Raw genomic sequence first — 20,742 nt, forward strand, 5'->3', positions numbered from 1 at the left:
CCAAACTTGATAAACAGCTCTACATTTCATGGTGGAAATGTTTTACACAACAGGAAAAAACACATAAAACAATTGATAAAAGCTCAATAATGTTTTTGATGTGAAAAACAATACAGCAAACTGCTGCCAATGACAAGAGAAAACTATATGCACAGACCAGAATGCCCTATAGTTGGCAAAGTGTGGAAGGTTTCTTGATCAAGATTGCAACAAGAGCTGCAACATTTTTGTAGGGAGTGACCTCGTGTATCCCGCTGTGGGATGATTGGAAGTTCCCATTCACATATGGAGTTTGACCAAATGGGGAACCAATACTTTTTCCACAGAGAATTATCAGTTTGATCGACTCAATTACTACAAACACACATGAAAGGCAGACTTCAGAAGATCAGTTTAATTAAAATACAATTTTTAAGACAGGATATTTTATTTCTAAGCCTTAAGATAATAAAGATCATATACAAAACCAAATATTTTACAGTACACTTGACATTAGGCTTCCTCATTTACATCGAGCTCTTTGCAAAGCATCTTCCATTTATCTCAATTTGTGAACATGCCCGATCAGACAACAAAATTAATGTTCTTTCTTCTAGTAGCAAGCACACTACTTTCAGTAAATTTAGTACTTAAGCACTGTATTAATCTGATTTTTTGCACAATTTTTAAGCTGTTGCAACATGACATGCCTCATCATTGCATGCATATTCTGTACTGTATTGAGGTAGGAACACACAAAAGATTGAGAGAACGACAGACAAAAAGAGTGAAACTTGAGCTGTTTAATATTGACTCAAATCCCAGATGTATTATTCCTGTATCTTATACAGAACGAACACTAGACTTCTTGCAATTTCATTGCCATATCAGACAATGATGGACAGCAGGCTTCCACAATTGAATCAAGTGACTTGTTAAGCAATATTCAAATTTGATTTTTACTGATTTGTATAGAGGAATATCATAACTTCTACAGCATGTAATATTTTCAACATGTTATAAAACCTAATACCTTCCAATTCATTTTCTTAGCTAAGATACTGAACATGTGGCTACAGTCATCTGCATGTGATCTACATTTTCTTTTGAAATTTACCTGTTTTAAAAAATATGCATAGGTTATAAACCTTCACCACAGCTGTACAATTTAATTCTTAAAAAACACATTTTTTCATCATGTTAATGGAACAAATTAGAATGCTTCCCCCCCCCCCCCCCTCCTTGCTATCATACAGTTCCACTGGTCCGAGTCACCTTCCAGTGGTCATTATTCACATGAGCTTTGACTTGTGTCAGCAGTCTACTGGACCCAGGGGGTCATCATAATCAAGCCTGGTTGTGTTCTCACTCAACATCCATATGTGCATATTTCCTGCAAAGGTTACTGGGTAGCTATCAGAGATGGAAAACCTGACCCATTTTCCTCTTTTTCTAACTCTGGGAATGGTGGCCAACTTTAGTGTCCTTTCATTAACCCAGCTGAGATTAACTAACTCAGCACAGACCAGAGATTGAACATGGGACCTTCCTGGTCTATATGGCTAAACTGGCTGTGCCACTGGGGAAATAAAATATACTTAAATTGGCTACTTTAAACGAGGGTTGTCAGCTGTTGATCAGCCTTATGCTCCTGATGGTTTGTACGCTTTTTATATTCATCTTCCTCAAAATCATGTTGGACTGCATTGCTCTCATTCATATCTTCTGTAATTTTCTTCAAAGTTCTGAGTGTCAGGAGACTCACAACTGCACTCCCACAATACAAACAAGCAGTAATTAAGCCAAATAAAGCTACAGCAGCATCTCCTCCCTGAACGTCACAATTCATAAAGTTGTAACCACGGCCTGCATACAAACGTTGTCTTAATCTACAGACTTCTGTGCTATTTACCTTAATTATAAGATGCAGGTAAAGTCCAACGCCCACTATATACACTATACAGGCAAGAACATTAAACACAAATTCAGCCGTGAGCAATTTTGAGGAAAGGCGGTGAAGAGGTTTAGCACCGCCCACCAGAAAGAGAAGGGTGAGAGAACCTCCAACAATGCTAAGAGTTACCCCTCCGTATACTCCAGGGGTTCTCATTTGACTGAATTGCATATCAAGCTCCCGGACCTGCTGCAGCTCAGTGCCTTCGAAAGGGCTATATGCTGAATCAATGGTAAAAGCACCTGCCCCAAGTCCTCCCATAGATGTGTACCCAGATATTGCTGACTGGGAGGCTGCCACGCATATCAGGACCATGAGATTGGTTACAATTTCAGAAAACTGCAAGACACCTGCGAACAAAAGGCAAACATTTTAAAACCATGCAATCACACAAAGAACTTTACATTTTGTAAAGGGTAAATATTTTCCTCACATTCCACTGGTTACAGGTGATCTGATGAATCAGTGGCTGTTTTTACTTTGAAATTATAGCAGAGTGTGGCTTCTTCTGGAGTTTGTAGCCAGGATGATGGCCAATACTAAGATTTGTGCCCATTGTGTGGAACTGGCAGTTGTAGTAGACCAGATACTAGCTCAATTGCTAAATTTAAATCTGAGATAGATAGCTTTTTGGCAACCAAAAGTATTAAGGGATATGGGCCAAAGGCAGGTATATGGAGTTAGATCACAGATCAGCCATGATCTTATCAAATGGCGGATCAGGCATGAAGGGCTGAATGGCCTACTCCTGTTCCTATGTTCCTAGAACACATTGGGCCAAGGGCTGAATGCTGTCCATACTGATGGAGGTGGTAGGATACTTTCAACCAAAATGTCCCAACTGGTTCACATTATCACCCCACTGGGAGAAAAACAAGAATGACTGATTAATCATCCTAGGGAGCTGTAGACTTGAGTGGACAGCTCTTGAGTGATATTGGGAAAAACTTGAACCAAGTTACCAGCTTAGCTTTTCAGATCACAGATACATGGCAAGGTTAAAAAAAAAAGTTTCTTTTTAAAAAAAAATTCAGAAATAACCATTAGTCATAATTTAAATGTTGAATATAATAAGGGGTGCTTCATACGTTTGGAGAGGCCTCTCTTCTCTAACAGGGTGAAAAGTCTTCTTGACCTGGGAGTGCATTTTGCTGACACAGGTTACCTATTCCCCAACTCGGAAATTCTGGACCTTGATGAGCACAAGAAATATGAGAGAATCACAAGGAAAAGCAATACGGAAAAAAAGATAAAGGCAAAAGTACTCAATATATAGTTTTGATAATATTTTTAAATTACTTAAAATGGTGTGTGAGGGGGTGAGTGGAATAGAGAGAGGATACTGATTAAGAGTTTTACTTCGACTCTGTACTGACTGATCACATGGTCATGTTTAATGGCACATAAATCTTTTTGGATGCACGCGTAAGGGTGCGTGCAGAGTCTGATCAACATTTTTTTTAAGCAGGGTGGCACCTTCAAAAGTGTGAACTGTAAATGAACATAAGAAATACAAAAGAAATTAACTAAGATATATAAAAAGATTTAGGTAAATCCAAAGAAAACCAAATAATATGTCCACTTCTTTATGCTAATGTGCTTTCTATGATTGTATAGACATCAAGATCAAGGAGTTTGACAATTAATTCTCCAATCTGGTTGACTAATTGAGTGTTAAAATTGGTTCATAAAACGATTAGCTTGTGTATACGTGGTTTAACAGATCCTCGAAGCCAGTAGCTGCAACACTGGCATCTACCCGACAATGTGGAAAATTGCCCAGGTATGTCCTGTCCACAAAAAGCAGGACAAATCCAATCCGGCCAATTACCACCCCATCAGTCTACTCTCAATCATCAGCAAAGTGATGGAAGGTGTCGTCGACAGTGCTATCAAGCCGCACTTACTCACCAATAACCTGCTCACCGATGCTCAGTTTGGGTTCCGCCAGCACCACTCGGCTCCAGAGCTCATTACAGCCTTGGTCCAAACATGGACAAAAGAGCTGAATTCCAGAGGTGAGGTGAGAGTGACTGCCCTTGACATCAAGGCAGCATTTGACCGAGTGTGGCACCAAGGAGCCCTAGTAAAACTGAAATCAATGGGAATCAGGGGGAAAACTCTCCAGTGGCTGGAGTCATACCTAGCACAAAGGAAGATGGTAGTGGTTGTTGGAGGCCAATCATCTCAGCCCCAGGACATTGCTGCAGGAGTTCCTCAGGACAGTGTCCTAGGCCCAACCATCTTCAGCTGCTTCATCAATGACCTTCCCTCCATCATAAGGTCAGAAATGGGGATGTTCGCTGATGATTGCACAGTGTTCAGTTCCATTTGCAACCACTCAGATAATGAAGCAGTTCTAGCCTGCATGCAGCAAGACCTGGACAACATCCAGGCTTGGGCTGATAAGTGGCAAGTAACATTCGTGCCAGACAAGTGCCAGGCAATGACCATCTCCAACAAGAGAGAGTCTAACCACCTCCTCTTGACATTCAAAGACATTACCATCGCCAAATCCCCAACCATCAACATCCTGGGGGTCACCATTGACCAGAAACTTAACTGGACCAGCCATATAAATAATGTGGCTACAAGAGCAGGTCAGAGGCTAGGTATTCTGTGGCGAGTGACTCACCTCCTGACTCCCCAAAGCCTTTCCACCATCTACAAGGCACAAGTCAGGTGTGTGATGGAATACTCTCCACTTGCTTGGATGAGTGCAGCTCTAACAACACTCAAGAAGCTCGACACCATCCAGGACAAAGCAGCCCGCTTGATTGGCACCCCATCCACCACCCTAAACATTCACTCCCTTCACCACCAGCGCACAGTGGCTGCAGTGTGCACCATCCACAGGATGCACTGCAGCAACTTGCCAAGGCATCTTCGACAGCACCTCCCAAACCCGCGACCTCTACCACCTTGAAGGACAAGAGCAGCAGGTACATGGGAACACCACCACCTGCACGTTCCCCTCCAAGTCACACACCATCCCGACTTGGAAATATATCGCCGTTCCTTCATCGGCGCTGGCTCAAAATCCTGGAACTCCCTTCCTAACAGCACTGTGGGAGAACCTTCACCACACGGACTGCAGCGGTTCAAGAAGGTGGCTCACCACCACCTTCTCAAGGGCAATTAGGGATGGGCAATAAATGCCGGCCTCGCCAGCGACGCCCACATCCCATAAACGAATAATAAAAAATTAATTCCCAAATTTGGTTTGATAAAGCTATTTGTTGACAATAGCTACAGTTTCAAAGCTTGTCAACTTTTACGTAGACATGTAAACAGGCTGGTTTAATAACTGCAACTAAATTGGAAACTTGGTGACAAAAAAAAGGACCAATGTTATTAATTTCATTGTGACCTACCCATAATGCGTTTTTTCTCATCCTTGACTTGCAACACTAAAAGTGACAGATTTCTGTTATTAAAAAAATACTATTACCCACTCAGCCTGCTCATGATCTGAAGAGTTACAAGTAAAAGCAAGCTGTAGATCATAGAGCCGATGAATTCAGCATAGCTCTTTAGAGGGGTACAGTATTACATTCTCACCTCATTCTGTCCTGGCCAATATTTATCCCTCAATCAACATCACTAAAACAGATTATCTGGTCATTATCACATTGCTGTTTGTGAGATCTTGCTGTGTGTAAATTGGCTGCCGCGTTTCCTACATTACAACAGTGACTACACTTCATAAGGACTTCAGTGGTTGTAAAGCACGTTGGGACGTCCTGAAAGGCACTATATAAATGCAAGTCTTTCTTTCATTCATTCAAGACATGCAGTGGAAAACAGCCTGCCATTTCTCTCCCTCTTAAACAAACATACGCGCACACACACACACACACACACACTTTCAGTCTTGTGCCTTTGGTTCTTGCATTGACTGTTATGTTCAGATTCCTGGAAAACAAAACTGGAACATTTTTCCATTTTATATACCAGTAATTGGAAAAAAATTCTAATTCCATTTTTAGAATTCTGGAATTCAATCTGGAGTTCATTTTTAGCACAGATGTGTTGTTTTGGCAATGAAAAGTTTTGGAGAACTCAGTAACTGGTATGCAGACTACTATCACTTTTACTCCACCTAGCTCTTGCAAGATCTTTTAAGGAGACAACAATGTATATTCATTAAATTTTACATAAAAGATGTAATAAAGAAACACGTATAAAAGGAAAAAAGCAGACAATTTATTTTCTTAAATGAAATACAGTGAAGTTAAAGTACAAATATCGCCATCACCCAAAAGTATTCAGTTACTATATTACATTTATGCTCTCAAGTTTAACATGTGAGCCTTAAAACAAATTTCCCCCTTTCATACTAAACACGTTATTGTAAAAAATTGCATTTTCCCCATCACATTTTGCAGTTTACAAAAAACACTGGACTTGTTATCCCATTTGAAAAGTGTAGCAACATTTCTTCATTGCATACAAAAATCAAACATTTTTCTAAAATTGTATTTTATACTAACACATTTCATAGGATTATGCATTGTTCTGTTCAATCCTGTACAAATTTTATAAAAAGTTAACCAAAACATGAGAGAATTAAAATAATCCTCAGTGGTTAAGAGGGATGGCTGAAGAGTTGAGCTGAGCATTTTGATACCAAAACACTACTCAAAAAAACTAGATGCCACGTAATCTTCAATATCACTGTACAGAAAACTGTGAAGCCTTTTAAAAAAGATACCAATATTCTAAAAATATACACCATAGTTATAATCTACATGTCCAAAAATCTTTTAAAGCTGCACTTTAACTAACTTAATCCAACTACTACAATTCACAAAGATACTGCACGCAACAGTTTGGTTTCAGAAAACATTCAGTTGTGTTTTGAGTAAACAGATAGAGATAGGTTAATATGTTGGGGGGTGTTAGTGGGTAACTGCGATGAAATTAGTGCTAAGTGCATCGCGAAGAAACATATGTTCTTATCTTGGTCACAAAGCTGAAATAGTGAAGATAATGTAGTACTGAATTTCTGCCACTAGATGTTACAAGAGCGACCTCTAATTACAAATTGAGAAACTGGTATCAAGCGGTAGAAAACTCAGTGTAACTGGCCAGCTAAAAGTACCTTTGTTATGCTGTACTTTGGGAACCAAAGTTATCTGAAATTCATTCCCAAAGTGCTATGTAACCATAGTGATCTACCTCCAAACAGGCCAGAACCAAGCAAAACTAAACCCACACACTGTATGGTTTCTTGATGTTTTGGGAATGGGTGATTTTTGAGAACAAAGTACTACTAAAAGTAAGTTGGGGTTCTGAATGGCTGGGCTGTTAATTATGCAATTATACAAATGATTTTAATATATCACTGAAAAGTGCATTCTGGAGCATCTCACTCAAGCACTATAAAAATCAGTAAATATAGCAGAGCTGATGTAATTCACTCAAACACTTGAAATCCACAGCAGATTCAGAACCTGTTCAGTATATAGTATAGCCAAGTTAATGATACAGACACACGGACAATAAAAGTGTAGGGGAAAAGATTCAAAACATTAATCTGAAGTTGTAGTGGTTTCATCTGCAGGTTATAAAAGCACATAAAAAAATAAAATAAACCACACCTTCACCAGTCAAGGCTATACTATCCTGTCTTTTAAAAGCTCAGTCCCCCTGGCCTAGAAAGGGAGGGGGAACGAAAACCATTCAGAGTTCCTACTCTCAATTTTCAGGAACTACACCCATGTGTGAGCATTGTGCAAAACAGGATGGGGCTGAGCTGCGATGCCCTTCCCAGTCGATCAGTTTATCAACACTCATTACCTAGGCTTACACATGAAGAGTAGCTACTTCAAGAAGGCAACACTTGTAGAATTGTACCTCCACAAGGGACAGCGCCTTAAAGTTACCGGGAGAAAAGCTTCAGGACAGCAGTGGAAATAAATTTTGAAATACTGCCCCACTTTTCTCTTCAGCTAGTTGCATTATCTATTCTATCCTTCTTGATCAGGAAGGTAGACAATCCCAGATAAAGTGGCATTCTTTCCACTTCATCAAATGACCCACTCTGGTCTGGTAATGCTCACAATTCAAGAACAAACTCAAATCCGTATTGCCATCAGGCTGCCATTAAAAAAGGACTTATGTAAACCAATAAATAAAATTAGGTTCTTGAGCTTCAACAACCAAGTGGAAAACTGACCTATAATTTTGTACGAATAATTTTACACCATGAAGTGTTTTCCATTGGCTCTGCAAGATCATAATATTAACTTAAAATGTATGTAACAGAATTATAACGCTCTACACAGATATAAACATGCAGTTCTGAGTGAACTGTGGGATTGAAAAACGCTGTCAAGTGGTTACTAAAGTAAACCAGTTTTAAATCACAAATGAAAGTGCTGCAAGAATGTGATTAAGGCCTTGGGTTCCACTCCAAGGCACCATAGAGTGTATACAGTCTACTCTTGTTAATTCAAAATTGTTTTTTTGCTTGATTAAAAAAATCAAATTATCTAGTAGTTTGAATTAACCAATTTTAATAATACAGTACTGGAGGTGTTTTTTTTTGATTGATTTCAATTTGAATTAATAGGTCATTTGAATTAAGCAATTCTTATCTCTTTGAAGTGTCCCCTTTCTTTCTTTCTTGGGGGGGGAAAAAAAATTGTATTCAGTGCAATGTGACACTATCATTGAACATTCAGCACATTTGGCACAAAAACGTATTCGCCGTGTACCATTGCAGACAGACATGGAAAGAGCAAAAGTATCAAGAAACAGCCTCGACAATGAGAAAGTTCCAAATCACTGTAGAATGGCATTAAGTCTTTAAAATTATAGGGATGGACAATGTAATATTTTGTAGCAATATAAACTGTAACATAATTGATGGATGTAACATAATTAATGAACTGTAACATAATTAATTATTTCTACTGTCCTAAATCTCAACAGTGAATGTTAAATACTTAAAAAAAACAAAACAGCATCAAGCCTCAAGACTATTGTATCCAGTAACATATGTCCAGTCTTATTTCTCCCTTATCCTTTCAGGACTATACACCATTCCCAAAATGACCAGGACCTCTGACATTCCTCAGTAAACCAATTAAGAAGCTAGGGTGACTAGATGTCCAATTTTCCCTCCGTCCTTCCCCCAAAATTGAAAACTTGCTCCTTGTAGAATTGAGGGAATAAACCTGGATCCTATCACTATATACTGCACTCCATTGCCTCCCAACAGCTGATTGCACATTTTCATCATTCTTGAACTTTCATGCTTTAATTTTTCCAAAATTCTCAATTGGCATTAATGGCTGAAATTTTTAATCTACTCAACAACATCCCAGCATTACTAGGCTAATACCAAACAGCAAGTTTGTCTCCCCTCCCCCCCATTGAACTTACATAGATAAATCACATTGTGCTACAATTGTAAGAGAACCACTACTAACATAATGAAACTGTAAACAAGGATGTCAAATATTTGTATTACTGCAGCAGTAAATTTCCAAAATACTTCTTTCTACTTAAATACAGCAAAACCCTTCATGAACAGACACTAACATTTTTTTAAAAAACAGCCGATACTAGTACATTATTTCCATATACCTATTAGTCCTTAAATCATTAGTTTTTTACCTACACATCACATTGCCTCAACATATTTGCCAAATAAAACTAAAGAATGTAAACAAAATAGCTGGCATCAACTTTAAGGTAGTGATCTGTCTCAAGATTTCAATAATATTAATAAATGAGTCACACTTTGTTCTTGTAGTTAACCTAAACAGAAGTGCATGACTGAATTACCTCCTTGTAGTTCACTGCTAAACACACAACTAACAAAATGCCAAGGATCATTTTCTCTTTCGGCATGTTCTTTCTTGGTGAGTGACTAAGCCTTATAAAGAGACTTGCTTACCTTCCAGTTTCAAAGGGTCTGTGCCCAAAAAGTTAACTTTTCCTTTTCCTTTTCATATGACATGCATTTCTAGCATTGTTTTTATTCCATTATAATGTGCACTCATTTTTTTAAAAAAAGTCTACATCATTGCTCTTATAATAAAGTTCCTTCGACTGTATGTTGAAAGTTCCAATGTAACAAAGCAGTTTGAAATTGCTCAGGATACAGAGTGAAATATCAGAGCAAGACATACTAGTTATAAAGGATTCCAACGTATAATGGCATTGGAAATTGTTAACTATTTTGTCCTGTAGGAAATTTGGCCTTTAAAAATATATTTGCCATCACCTGATGATTCAAGTTGAAGGGATAGTGTTACAATGGTGAACACAATGACATGATCAAGCAATATTATAGTGTCAATTACATCCAGGGCTACAAATTCATCTGTAGCTCAGCTGCACTACGTTCAGATATAGCACCTGCTGAAGAAGGAACATAGAAACATAGAAACACAGAGAGTAAACATCCAGTGGCATCTGGCACAACTGGTTTGCAGCAGAGCTTTCAAAGCCAGTTACTTCACAGATTGAATTTTCCTGAGAATTCTCATCTACTTTAAGCAATTACAAAGGATGGCCACACAAAACAAATCTCAATTTAGATTTGAGAAACAACAGAAGACTAGGGATCAGGTTAATGTGCCGCTTCTGCAGGTTAAATGATAGTTGGATCTATACATATAAGGGGTAATTTCACAAGTCTGCACTCCTAGTGGGGAGCCTCACTGGAGTGATCTCACATAAAATTAACTGCATAAGCTATGACAAAGTAATATAATGACTATATCATTCTGTATCCAGTCTATTTAAATGGTTAACCTACCTCCTTCAGAATCCCAACTTCAATAGTTTAAGCAGAAATGCAGCTTTTACAAATGCTTAAAACTTACATTATATATCACTTCCCTTCTATAATTAATAGCTTATATATGAATTTGTTCATTTTAGCAACAAAATTGCAGCTATGCAAGAGGCTACTGGCATATATACATCTAGTTTTGAAGCAAAGGGCAAAAAACAGTGTCTAATATACCCAATATCACAGCACTGACTTCCTTTACACTTTGTTGGATCAACAGAATGTGTCTAGTTATACCTAGCTAAAGTGTTACGATCAATTCAAATTCACCATTTTGTGATCTGTCACCTGATTGTATTGTACTATTTTTAATTTCAGCATCGTGAAGAGGGAGTCTTTCCATTATAAGCGGTATTTATTCCACACAGATGTGGGGAATAAATAAATAGGGTCACTGAATAAACGCATTCCTATACTGTCTTATACACCTCGCAGTATCTGTAACAAGAGCAGCATTCGTGGCACCCTCAGGAGATCGGATCTCGAGAGATCGGGGCTGGGGGAAGTCGGTAAGTAGTGAAAGATTGTTTCCACTGTTGAGTGAATTGGGAACGAGGGGATGGAAACTGAAGGTACTCCCTGCCCGCAGGGAGCTGCACGCCCTGATTTCACATCACAAACTCCAATACATGGAGGAGGAGTGAGATGCAGGAGGACCGAGTAAGGGTCACAGTAGTGCAGTGGAGCTGTGAGGAGCTCTCCTGCTCCTCCAAGCTCCATAGAAGGGGAAGTAAATAAAGAACTTTCCCATCCATTTCTTCAGCGGCCTCCAGAGGTCCCTTTAAGGATCATTGCACAATTGGAAAAACTAGACGGAGGTTGCACACCGCATGCTAAACCATGCTTTTCATGCATTTTACAGAAGGTCCTGAAACAGGCGCAGGACCCTTCTTTGCAGATGTAAATTGATCCAACGCTGATTCCAGTCAGTCGCCGGGCACGCCTAAAGACAGCGAGGACCAAAATGCTTTTGTACAAATGGGATTTAATCTGCCGTCACGCAGATTTGGTGCGAGGACCTCGCGCCCAGAAATTGGTACACAATGCGCCCGTTTTACGCCCAAATACTGGACAAAACACATACTAATTTCTACCCTAGTGTATCTAAATAACTTCTGCTGAATGTGGGCTACACCAAGGGTCAGGATGTCAGATCAGACCCACCAAGTAAATTTAGTTTGACACCCCTGATTTAGTCTAAAGGACATCAAAGCAAAAAAGAATAGTTGATGGCAAAACATCATCTTTAATCAGCCTGCAGCCAGTATTCAATCAAATGTTAGGGAAAACTATTTTGATTACAGTAGATTTTCTTCCTTTCTCCCTAATTAGCCTCACATACCCAACCCTGCTCCAGCCCACGTACACATTAATGCCATAATTTAGCTGTCCTGCCATTTAGTATGCTTCAACAGTGCAGGAATACAGTTCCCTTTTTCTTTAAAGCCAAAACTAAGCCTGTAAGTGAAGCCCAAGTGAAAACATTATTTAAGACTCAGGTAGTAACTACAGTCTCCCAGGCAGGAATTTAACAGATTTGCAGGTTCTGAATGCACAAAGATTATGCTTTTCCACGTTCACATACAGAATTTATTCCACAAAATTAGGCAAATATATCTTGCTGTTTGTATTATTAAAATATAGCCTTAATTGTGGACCAGTAACTCAAGCTTATATATATGAAAGATCAGATTTCATTGGCACCATCTCAGGGGATGTATCACCTTTCCGCACAGTGGAAGGCCCTGGAGATTTTGTATTTTCTGGTTGTGCCGCTTGTATCTCTCGGTAAGCCAGAACTCCAAAAACTACACTGGCAATGTAAACAATTATGAGCATCACGGCAAAGATGGAAACTGCAACTTCTGTGCCTAGTATGGCACATTTCACCGAGCTGTAGCCATGTCGATTGTACAGCGATTCCCTCTCCTTGCACATATCAGTAGAATTAATTTTATGAATGAAATGAAGGTACAATGCCACTCCTATGATGTAGGCCACAGCTGCGAGAATCTTTACTGCACATTCCACAATCAGGAGCTTTGAGAATACACTGTGCTGCATTGAGGATCTGTTGTGCTGTATTACACATCCGACTACAAGGAAGGCCAAGGCAAAAGCAAACAGAAGCACACTAAGCCCTACTGCACAGTACACCGTGGCCGACTTCATCTGGTTGTACTGTACATCTAGTTGACCGACCTGCTGTATTTCGTGATTTAGAAATCCACTGTTGGCATAACCCATGTTGTAATAATAGGCACTCCCGAAGCCTCCAATACTATCGAAGCCTGCAGAGGCACTTTGGGTTGCTGCAGCACAGATCAGCACCACCAGGTTGAGAATGATTTCAAACATCTGCAACAATCCTGCAACAACCAGATTGAGGAAGTTGTTAATGGGCAGTTACAGCACACTCAGTCCAACATCTCACCAGAACAGACCAATAGAGGACATAATGGAGGACCATTGAGTGCATTGAGAATCGGTCCACAACTAAGCTGTGTTATCAGTTACGAATGTATTGTTATAAATGCTAGAATATACAGTACTTAGAAATTGCTATAAAGATTAGATTTTCCATGTGGTTTTAATAAATAAATTTATGGTTCAAGCAACAATGTTATTGCGTATATGACACAGCATTTAAAGTGTGTTTGCTTTCCTCGGATGTAATTTGTATTTTTGATACTCTAAGGTGATACCAATGAAATCTGATATTTTTATCGCCTTTCCAATGTAAAGTGGTGCCTTTTTTTTAAAAAGTTTAATTAAACACAGCAAGATATAATTTACAGAACTTACAGGTTGATTAATCTGCTCTTTTGTTGTGGTACAATTTAATGGGCGATATTAAAACAGTGTAAACAAAAAACTGCAGATTCCAGACATGTGAAACAAAAACAGAAAATGCTGGAAACACTCAGGTCAGGCAGCATCTGCAGAGAGAACGAATGAGTTTAACGTTTCTGGCGTGGACCTTTTATGAAAACAGCTTTGACAAAGGGTTCACAACAGAAACGTTAACTCATCTGTTCTCTCCAGAGGCTGCCTGACCTGCCGAGTGTTTCCAGCATTTTCAGTTTTCAAAACAGTATACATTGGTAAAGTCAAATCTGGTTCATAAACCTAGTTCAGGTTACACTGGAAAAGTGCACAGCATTACGTCTTTGGAATTGCAGTTTTCATTCCCACAGTTCTCTTGCTTGGCCTCTGCCACCGTGCTATTATGATGCAGGTCCATGGTAGCTTCTAATCTGCCCTGTCCCTTCAACTCCCATCGCACTGCAACACAATGCTAACTGCCCTCCCACCCCAACAGTGATTAAAGTCTGTTCCAAGTGAGCCCAAAGTATGATTAATGTGGTTTCTGCTGTGAAATCAGGGTAATCTACAATTGGTAAAAAAAATATGCGTACCAAGTTATCTCCTTCCCTGATATACCCACTGAACGGGGTTCTGAATCTACTTTGCTGATTACTATTGCTTTCACCAGGAGCAGTAGGCGTGGAAAATGTACAAGATACAGCACATCATCTTATTCCTTATCCTGGCACCTGTCTTCAATATGATTAATGAGCTAGTGTTCTCAAGGACTTCAGAGTACAAATGTCATAGATGGCTAAGCAATATCTCCTCCAGGCCCTGAGATAACTTGGTCTTTCTATGGAGAGGAAGCAAGGAAATACTCAGAAGTTACAGCACGGAAAGAGGCCATTCAGCCCAACCAGGCATTTACCATCCACGTGAGGGAAATGTCAGACAATAACCTTTAATTAACTTCAGGATCTATTTACACCACTTCTTGACATAAAACAATGACCTTGCAACTGAACATCATAGCCATGCTCCAGACTACCCATAACGCCCAAATCCTCAGCTAGTATACACAAAGCAGCAGCTTAATGCAGTAATTGGGGTTCTAGCAACACATACATCTGTTTGATAGCAAGATCCATTATCCTATATTTAGATGAATGAACTCCAGCCTTGATATCACTTCATTAATGTATTTTAGTACCTAGTTTAGGATTTGACTGGAAAGCATCCTTAAAAATCTTTGATCAACAAAGAGGTGTGACAAAAATACTACCAGTAAGCAGTCATGACTTATTAAACAGCAGAACTTTTCATTTGTTTTACAGACAATACAACTAAAAATTGATCATACCAGGAACTCTGTACAATTGATAACTTAATTTGTACCCATGAACTTCCCCACATAATTCTGCAATAGGTTATGCAAGTCTAATTCTTAACAATTCATTATTTGAATTGCCAATTATATTGAGGACTCAGAAAACAGGAATAATCAACATGGATAATAACAAGAATAAGCACATGTGGTTGTTATGATTTTTTTCTCACCATTTAACATGGCTCCAAACTGATATCTAAACTTTTTAAAATGTTACTATCTGCTGCAAATCTATTTATTACTTGTTTTGAATATTTGAAAATGAAGGATTCAGATTGGGAAAAACACCATATGAAAACCAGCCATCCTCCAACATGTCAGCAAAAGCGGAGATCTGCACGACTGTATGAAGTTAGGCAGCAACTAGTAAAAGCAACGGTGTAAAGGTCAAGATAGCAATTCAAACAGGAGCAAAAACTCCCCCTCCACCACCACACATACAGGTATAGTGACACTGTTCATCCATTTATGCTACCAGGAGACTGGAACAAAGCTATGATCTGTATAAATACACCAAACGTCATCGTTTAACTGTTGTAGAATGTTGCTGAATCCTGTACTCCAAACTGAAAGAAATTCACACAAAGTATGAAGAACCAGAAAATCACCTTTTCAGTTCTACGGACAGAAGAGATTTGAAGGAACAGTAGCATAGATTAGGAACATAGGAACAGGAGTAGGCCATTCAGCCCCTCGTGCCTGCTCTGCCATTTAATAAGATCATGGCTGATCTGTGATCTAACTCCATATACCTGCCTTTGGCCCATATCCCTTAATACCTTTGGTTGCCAAAAAGCTATCTATCTCAGATTTAAATTTAGCAATTGAGCTAGTATCAATTGCCGTTTGCGGAAGAGAATTCCAAACTTCTACAACCCTTTGTGTGTAGAAATGTTTTCTAATCTCGCTCCTGAAAGGTCTGGCTCTAATTTTTAGACTGTGCCCCCGACTCCTAAAATCCCCAACCAGCGGAAATAGTTTCTCTCTATCCACCCTATCTGTTCCCCTTAATATCTTACAAGCTTCGATCAGATCACCCCTTAACCTTCGAAACTCTAGAGAATACAACCCCAATTTGTGTAATCTCTCCTTGTAACTTAACCCTTGAAGTCCGGGTATCATTCTAGTAAACCTACGCTGCACTCCCTCCAAGGCCAATATGTCCTTCCGAAGGTGCGGTGCCCAGAACTGCTCACAGTACTCCAGGTGCGGTCTAACCAGGGTTTTGTATAGCTGCAGCATAACTTCTGCCCCCTTGTACTCTAGTCCTCTTGATATAAAGGCTAACATTCCATTTGCCTTCTTGATTATTTTCTGCACCTGTTCATGACACTTCAATGTTGTATGTACCTGTACCCCTAGGTCCCTTTGGACATCCACTGTTTTTAACTTTTTACCATTTAGAAAGTACCCTGTTCTATCCTTTTTCGATCCAAAGTGGATGACCTCACATTTGTCTACATTGAATTCCATTTGCCACAGTTTTGCCCATTCACCTAATCTATCAATATCGCTTTGTAATTTTATGTTTTCATCTACGCTGCTTACAATGCCACCAATCTTTGTGTCAGCGGCAAACTTAGATATGAGACTTTCTATGCCTTCATCTAAGTCGTTAATAAATATTGTGAAAAGTTGAGGCCCCAAGACAGATCCCTGCGGGACTCCACTAGTCACATCCTGCTAATGTGAGTACCTTCCCATTATCCCTACTCTGTCGCCTTTCGCTCAGCCAACTTCCTAACCAAGTCCGTACTTTTCCCTCAATTCCATGGGCTTCTATCTTTGCTAACTATATATGCTGTGCCTTTATGCAACTCTTCACTTCACCTGACGAAGGAGCAAAGCTCCGAAAGCTTGTGATTTCAAATAAAGCTGTGGGACTATAACCTGGTGTTGTGTGACTCCTTACATTTGTCCACCCCAGTCCATCACCGGCATCTCCACATCATAACAGTCTCTTATGTGGGACCTTATCAAATGCCTTCTGGAAGTCCATATAAATAACATCCATTGATATTCCCCTGTCCACTATTTTGTCACCTCTTCAAAAAATTCAATCAGGTTTGTCAGGCATGACCTACCTTTCACAAATCCATGCTGGCTCTCTCTGATTAACTGAAAATTCTCAAGGTGTTCAGTCACCCTATCCATAATTATAGACTCCAGCATTTTCCCCACAACAGATGTTAGGCTAACTGGTCTATAATTCCCTGGTTTCCCCCCTCTCTCCTTTCTTAAAAAGCGGAGTGATATGTGCAATCCATGGAATCTCAATAGGCTTATGGATGCTCTTGGTTGGATTTCGAAGGTGGACAGCCATTTAAAAGATTACTTGCACTACGATAAATTTGGGGGTCAGGAAAAGGAAAGCAAAACCATCAAATAGTGATGCCCGAGTAACACATGGTACACTAGTTAAACATCACTAGGTAGTCTGTTTTTTTTCTTTGAAAGGATTTAAACGTTGCTGCAATACAGTTGACTACCTGCCCTCTAGTTCTGTGCAAGTACAACAGATATCGTGTGGTTGTGGAATAGGTAGAAGGCTGCTACTTGAGGTCTAGCTGGTATTGCGGAGGTTGCCTGCAGTAGAGTTGAGCAACGAAAACACATTCTGCAAAGAGTTTGGAATGCAATTAAAGCCATACCATGAATGCTCGGAATATGGAGTTGAGTTTATTCTGTGGCATTACAGAGCACCTAATTTCAGTATCAACAAAGGCGTGACAAATATAGACAATTTAGTCTCTAGTTACTCCATTCCTCTTTACTGAAATTCCGAAACTCGAAGAAAGTTGGATGTCAATTCAGTTTGGAAAATAATAGGAAAGCCTAGACTTAAAATAACTAGCTTAGATATTCCACCATTGCACCACAGGAAACGTTGCAGGGCAGAACTTCTGTCGGCAATATATCTGGCACGATTCCTGGAGGAGCAGGTGGAAGAACTCCTCCCCCCGCCACCAGAATTCGCTATTTCTTCTTCCATGGGGCAGAAACTCCTGGTCCCTCCGCGACCACTACACCTGAATTCTGTCCCAGGAAGGAGTAGAAGTTCTAGGCTTCCGTGTCTCTGTGTTTCTCACGCTCGTCTCTTCCTTCTCCACTCAAAACAAAATTAAAGCAAATTCCAAATTCTTCACTTTTCAAGTGGTTAAAAATAAATCTCCTGCATTTTAGATAAATTTTGTTATGCCTTAAATAAAAGGGACGCCAAGAAAATTTGTAAGTCCAAGGACATCTCCTTATTGCTATAGAACGTGGTTGACAAACAAATCACCACATCACATGCATATGCTGTAACATAATGGCTTTGGGTTTATCAGTGGAATCTTGAAACACAGGTTTCATTCCAATGACAACACAAGGCTTACCATGCATCACTGAAAAAGTGCTTCCAGTGGGTGTGGTTCTATAGCTCTTGTGAAACTAGGCTGGTTAAAACCAGTTTGGTCACTGTAGTTTCTTAAGGGCAGGTATAGAAACTAACAACACAATAGAACCCAGAAAGTCAAAAAAGTGCAACAAAAAAGAAACTTGATTTTCAAATTTTTCCCCTTTGTCTACCTGGAGTTTATTTTCACTATTTTGATTGTAGCTAATACTTTTTAAAACTTCTAAATCTTCATGAAGAGTGTCATGACGGCAGTAATGATGTATTACAGGATATACAATTTATTAATAGGATCAAGTAGATCTTTCTAAAATCTACTAGAAAATAATAAGAGATGTGTCATGTTATGGGATTTTTGACAATTTCACCATGGGAAGAGCTTGGTGTGATTTATACTGAAATGTTACTGAAGTTAAATTTTACTCTTATGAGGCTAAATTCTCCAGCAAGAGGGCTAGGAGATGTGCATTCAAGCCAGTATGTCTTGTCCCACCGGCAGGACAGAACCACCAGATGTGACAGTGCAGTGGTACACAGTCAGGAGGGAGTGGCCTGGGAGTCCACAACACTGACTCCGGGAGACCCCATGAAATCTCATGGCATCAAACATGGGCAAGGAAACCTCCTGCTGATTACCACCTACCGCCCTCCCTCAGCTGACGATTCAGTCCCCCTCCATGTTGAGCACCACTTGGAGGAAGCACTGAGGGTAGCAAGGGTACAGAATGTATTCTGGGTGGGGGAACTTTAATGTCCATCACCAAGAGTGGCGCAGTAGCACCACTATTGACCGAGCTGGCCGGGTCCTGAAAGACATAGCTGCCAGACTGGGCCTGCGGCAGACGGTGAGCGAACCAACACTTGACCTCGTCCTCACCAATCTACCTGTCGCAAATGCATCTGTCCATGGCAGTATTGGTAGGAGTGACCACCGCACAGTCCTTGTGGAGACGAAGTCCCGCCTTCACAGTGAGGACACCATCCAACGTGTGGTGTGGCACTACCACCGTGATAAATGGGATAGATTCAGAACAGATCTAGCAGCTCAAAACTGGGCATCCATCACGCGCTGTGGGCCATCAGCAGCAGCAGAATTGTATTCCACCACAATCTGTAACCTCATGGCCCGGCATATTCCTCACTCGACCATTACCAATAAGCCAGAGGATCAACCCTGGTTCAATGAGGAGTATAGAAGAGCACGCCAGGAGCAGCACCAGGCGTACCTAAAAATGAGGTGCCAACTTGGCGAAGCTACAACACAGGACTACATGCATGCTAAACGGTGGTAGCAACATGCTACAAACAGAGCTAAGTGATGCCACAACCAAAGGATCAGATCAAAGCTCTGCAGTCCTGCCACATCCAGTCGTGAGTGGTGGTGGACAATTAAACAACTAACGGGAGGAGGAGGCTCTGTAAACATCCTCATCCTCAATGATGGCGGAGTCCAGCATGTGAGTGCAAAAGACAAGGCTGAAGCGTTTCCAACCATCTTCAGCCAGAAGTGCCGAGTCGATGATCCATCTCAGCCTCCTCCTGATATACCCACCATCACAGAAGCCAGTCTTCAGCCAGTTCGATTAACTTCACGTGATATCAAGAAATGGCTGAATGCACTGGATACAGCAAAGGTTATGGGTCCCGACAACATCCCAGCTGTAGCGCTGAAGACTTGTGCTCCAGAACTGGCTGCGCCTCTAGCCAAGCTGTTCCAGTACAGCTACAACACTGGCATCTACCCGACAATGTGGAAAATTGCCCAGGTATGTCCTGTCCACAAAAAGCAGGACAAATCCAATCCGGCCAATTACTGCCCCATCAGTCTACCGTCAATCAGCAAAGTGACGGAAGGTGTCGTCGACAGTGCTATCAAGCGGCACTTACTCACCAATAACCTGCTCACCAATCCTCGGTTTGGGTTCCGCCAGGACCACTCGGCTCCAGACCTCATTACAGCCTTGGTCCAAACATGGACAAAAGAGCTGAATTCCAGAGGTGAGGTGAGAGTAACTGCCCTTGACATCAAGGCAGCATTTGATTGAGTGTGGCACCAAGCAGTGCTAGTAAAATTGAAGTCAATGGGAATCAGGGGGAAAACTCTCCTGTGGCTGGAGTCATACCTAGCACAAAGGAAGATGGTAGTGGTTGTTGGAGGCCAAGCATCTCAGCCCCAGGGCATTGCTGCAGGAGTTCCTCAAGGCAGTGTCCTCGACCCAACCATCTTCAGCTGCTTCATCAATGGCCTTCCCTCCATCATAAGGTCAGAAATGGGGATGTTTGCTGATGATTGCAGTGTTCATTATTTGAGGGGTTGCGAATGGAACTGAAACAGTCCGTGCCCGCAAGCAGCAAGACCTGGACAATAAGTGGCAAGTAACATTCGCCCCAGACAAGTGCCA

General features: G+C 40.5%; 1 protein-coding gene across 4 annotated transcripts in view; it reads right to left on the reverse strand.

The window, feature by feature from the left end:
• Positions 1 to 374: 374 nt before the first annotated feature.
• LOC137332923 (MARVEL domain-containing protein 3-like) overlaps positions 375 to 20,742 on the reverse strand; it is a 46,236-nt gene continuing 25,868 nt past the window's right edge. For 3 of the 4 annotated variants that reach the window (XM_067996959.1, XM_067996968.1, XM_067996977.1), the window contains exon 4: positions 12,222 to 13,114. In XM_067996959.1, coding sequence (XP_067853060.1) covers positions 12,417 to 13,114 — 698 coding nt within the window. In that variant the 3' untranslated portion in view covers positions 12,222 to 12,416. Of the gene's footprint in view, positions 2,284 to 12,221; positions 13,115 to 20,742 lie in introns of those variants that run through there. The other variant, XM_067996986.1, reaches the window with a different exon arrangement.

Source organism: Heptranchias perlo, chromosome 2 (genome assembly GCF_035084215.1).
Source record: "Heptranchias perlo isolate sHepPer1 chromosome 2, sHepPer1.hap1, whole genome shotgun sequence".
NCBI classification, from domain to species: Eukaryota; Metazoa; Chordata; class Chondrichthyes; order Hexanchiformes; family Hexanchidae; genus Heptranchias; species Heptranchias perlo.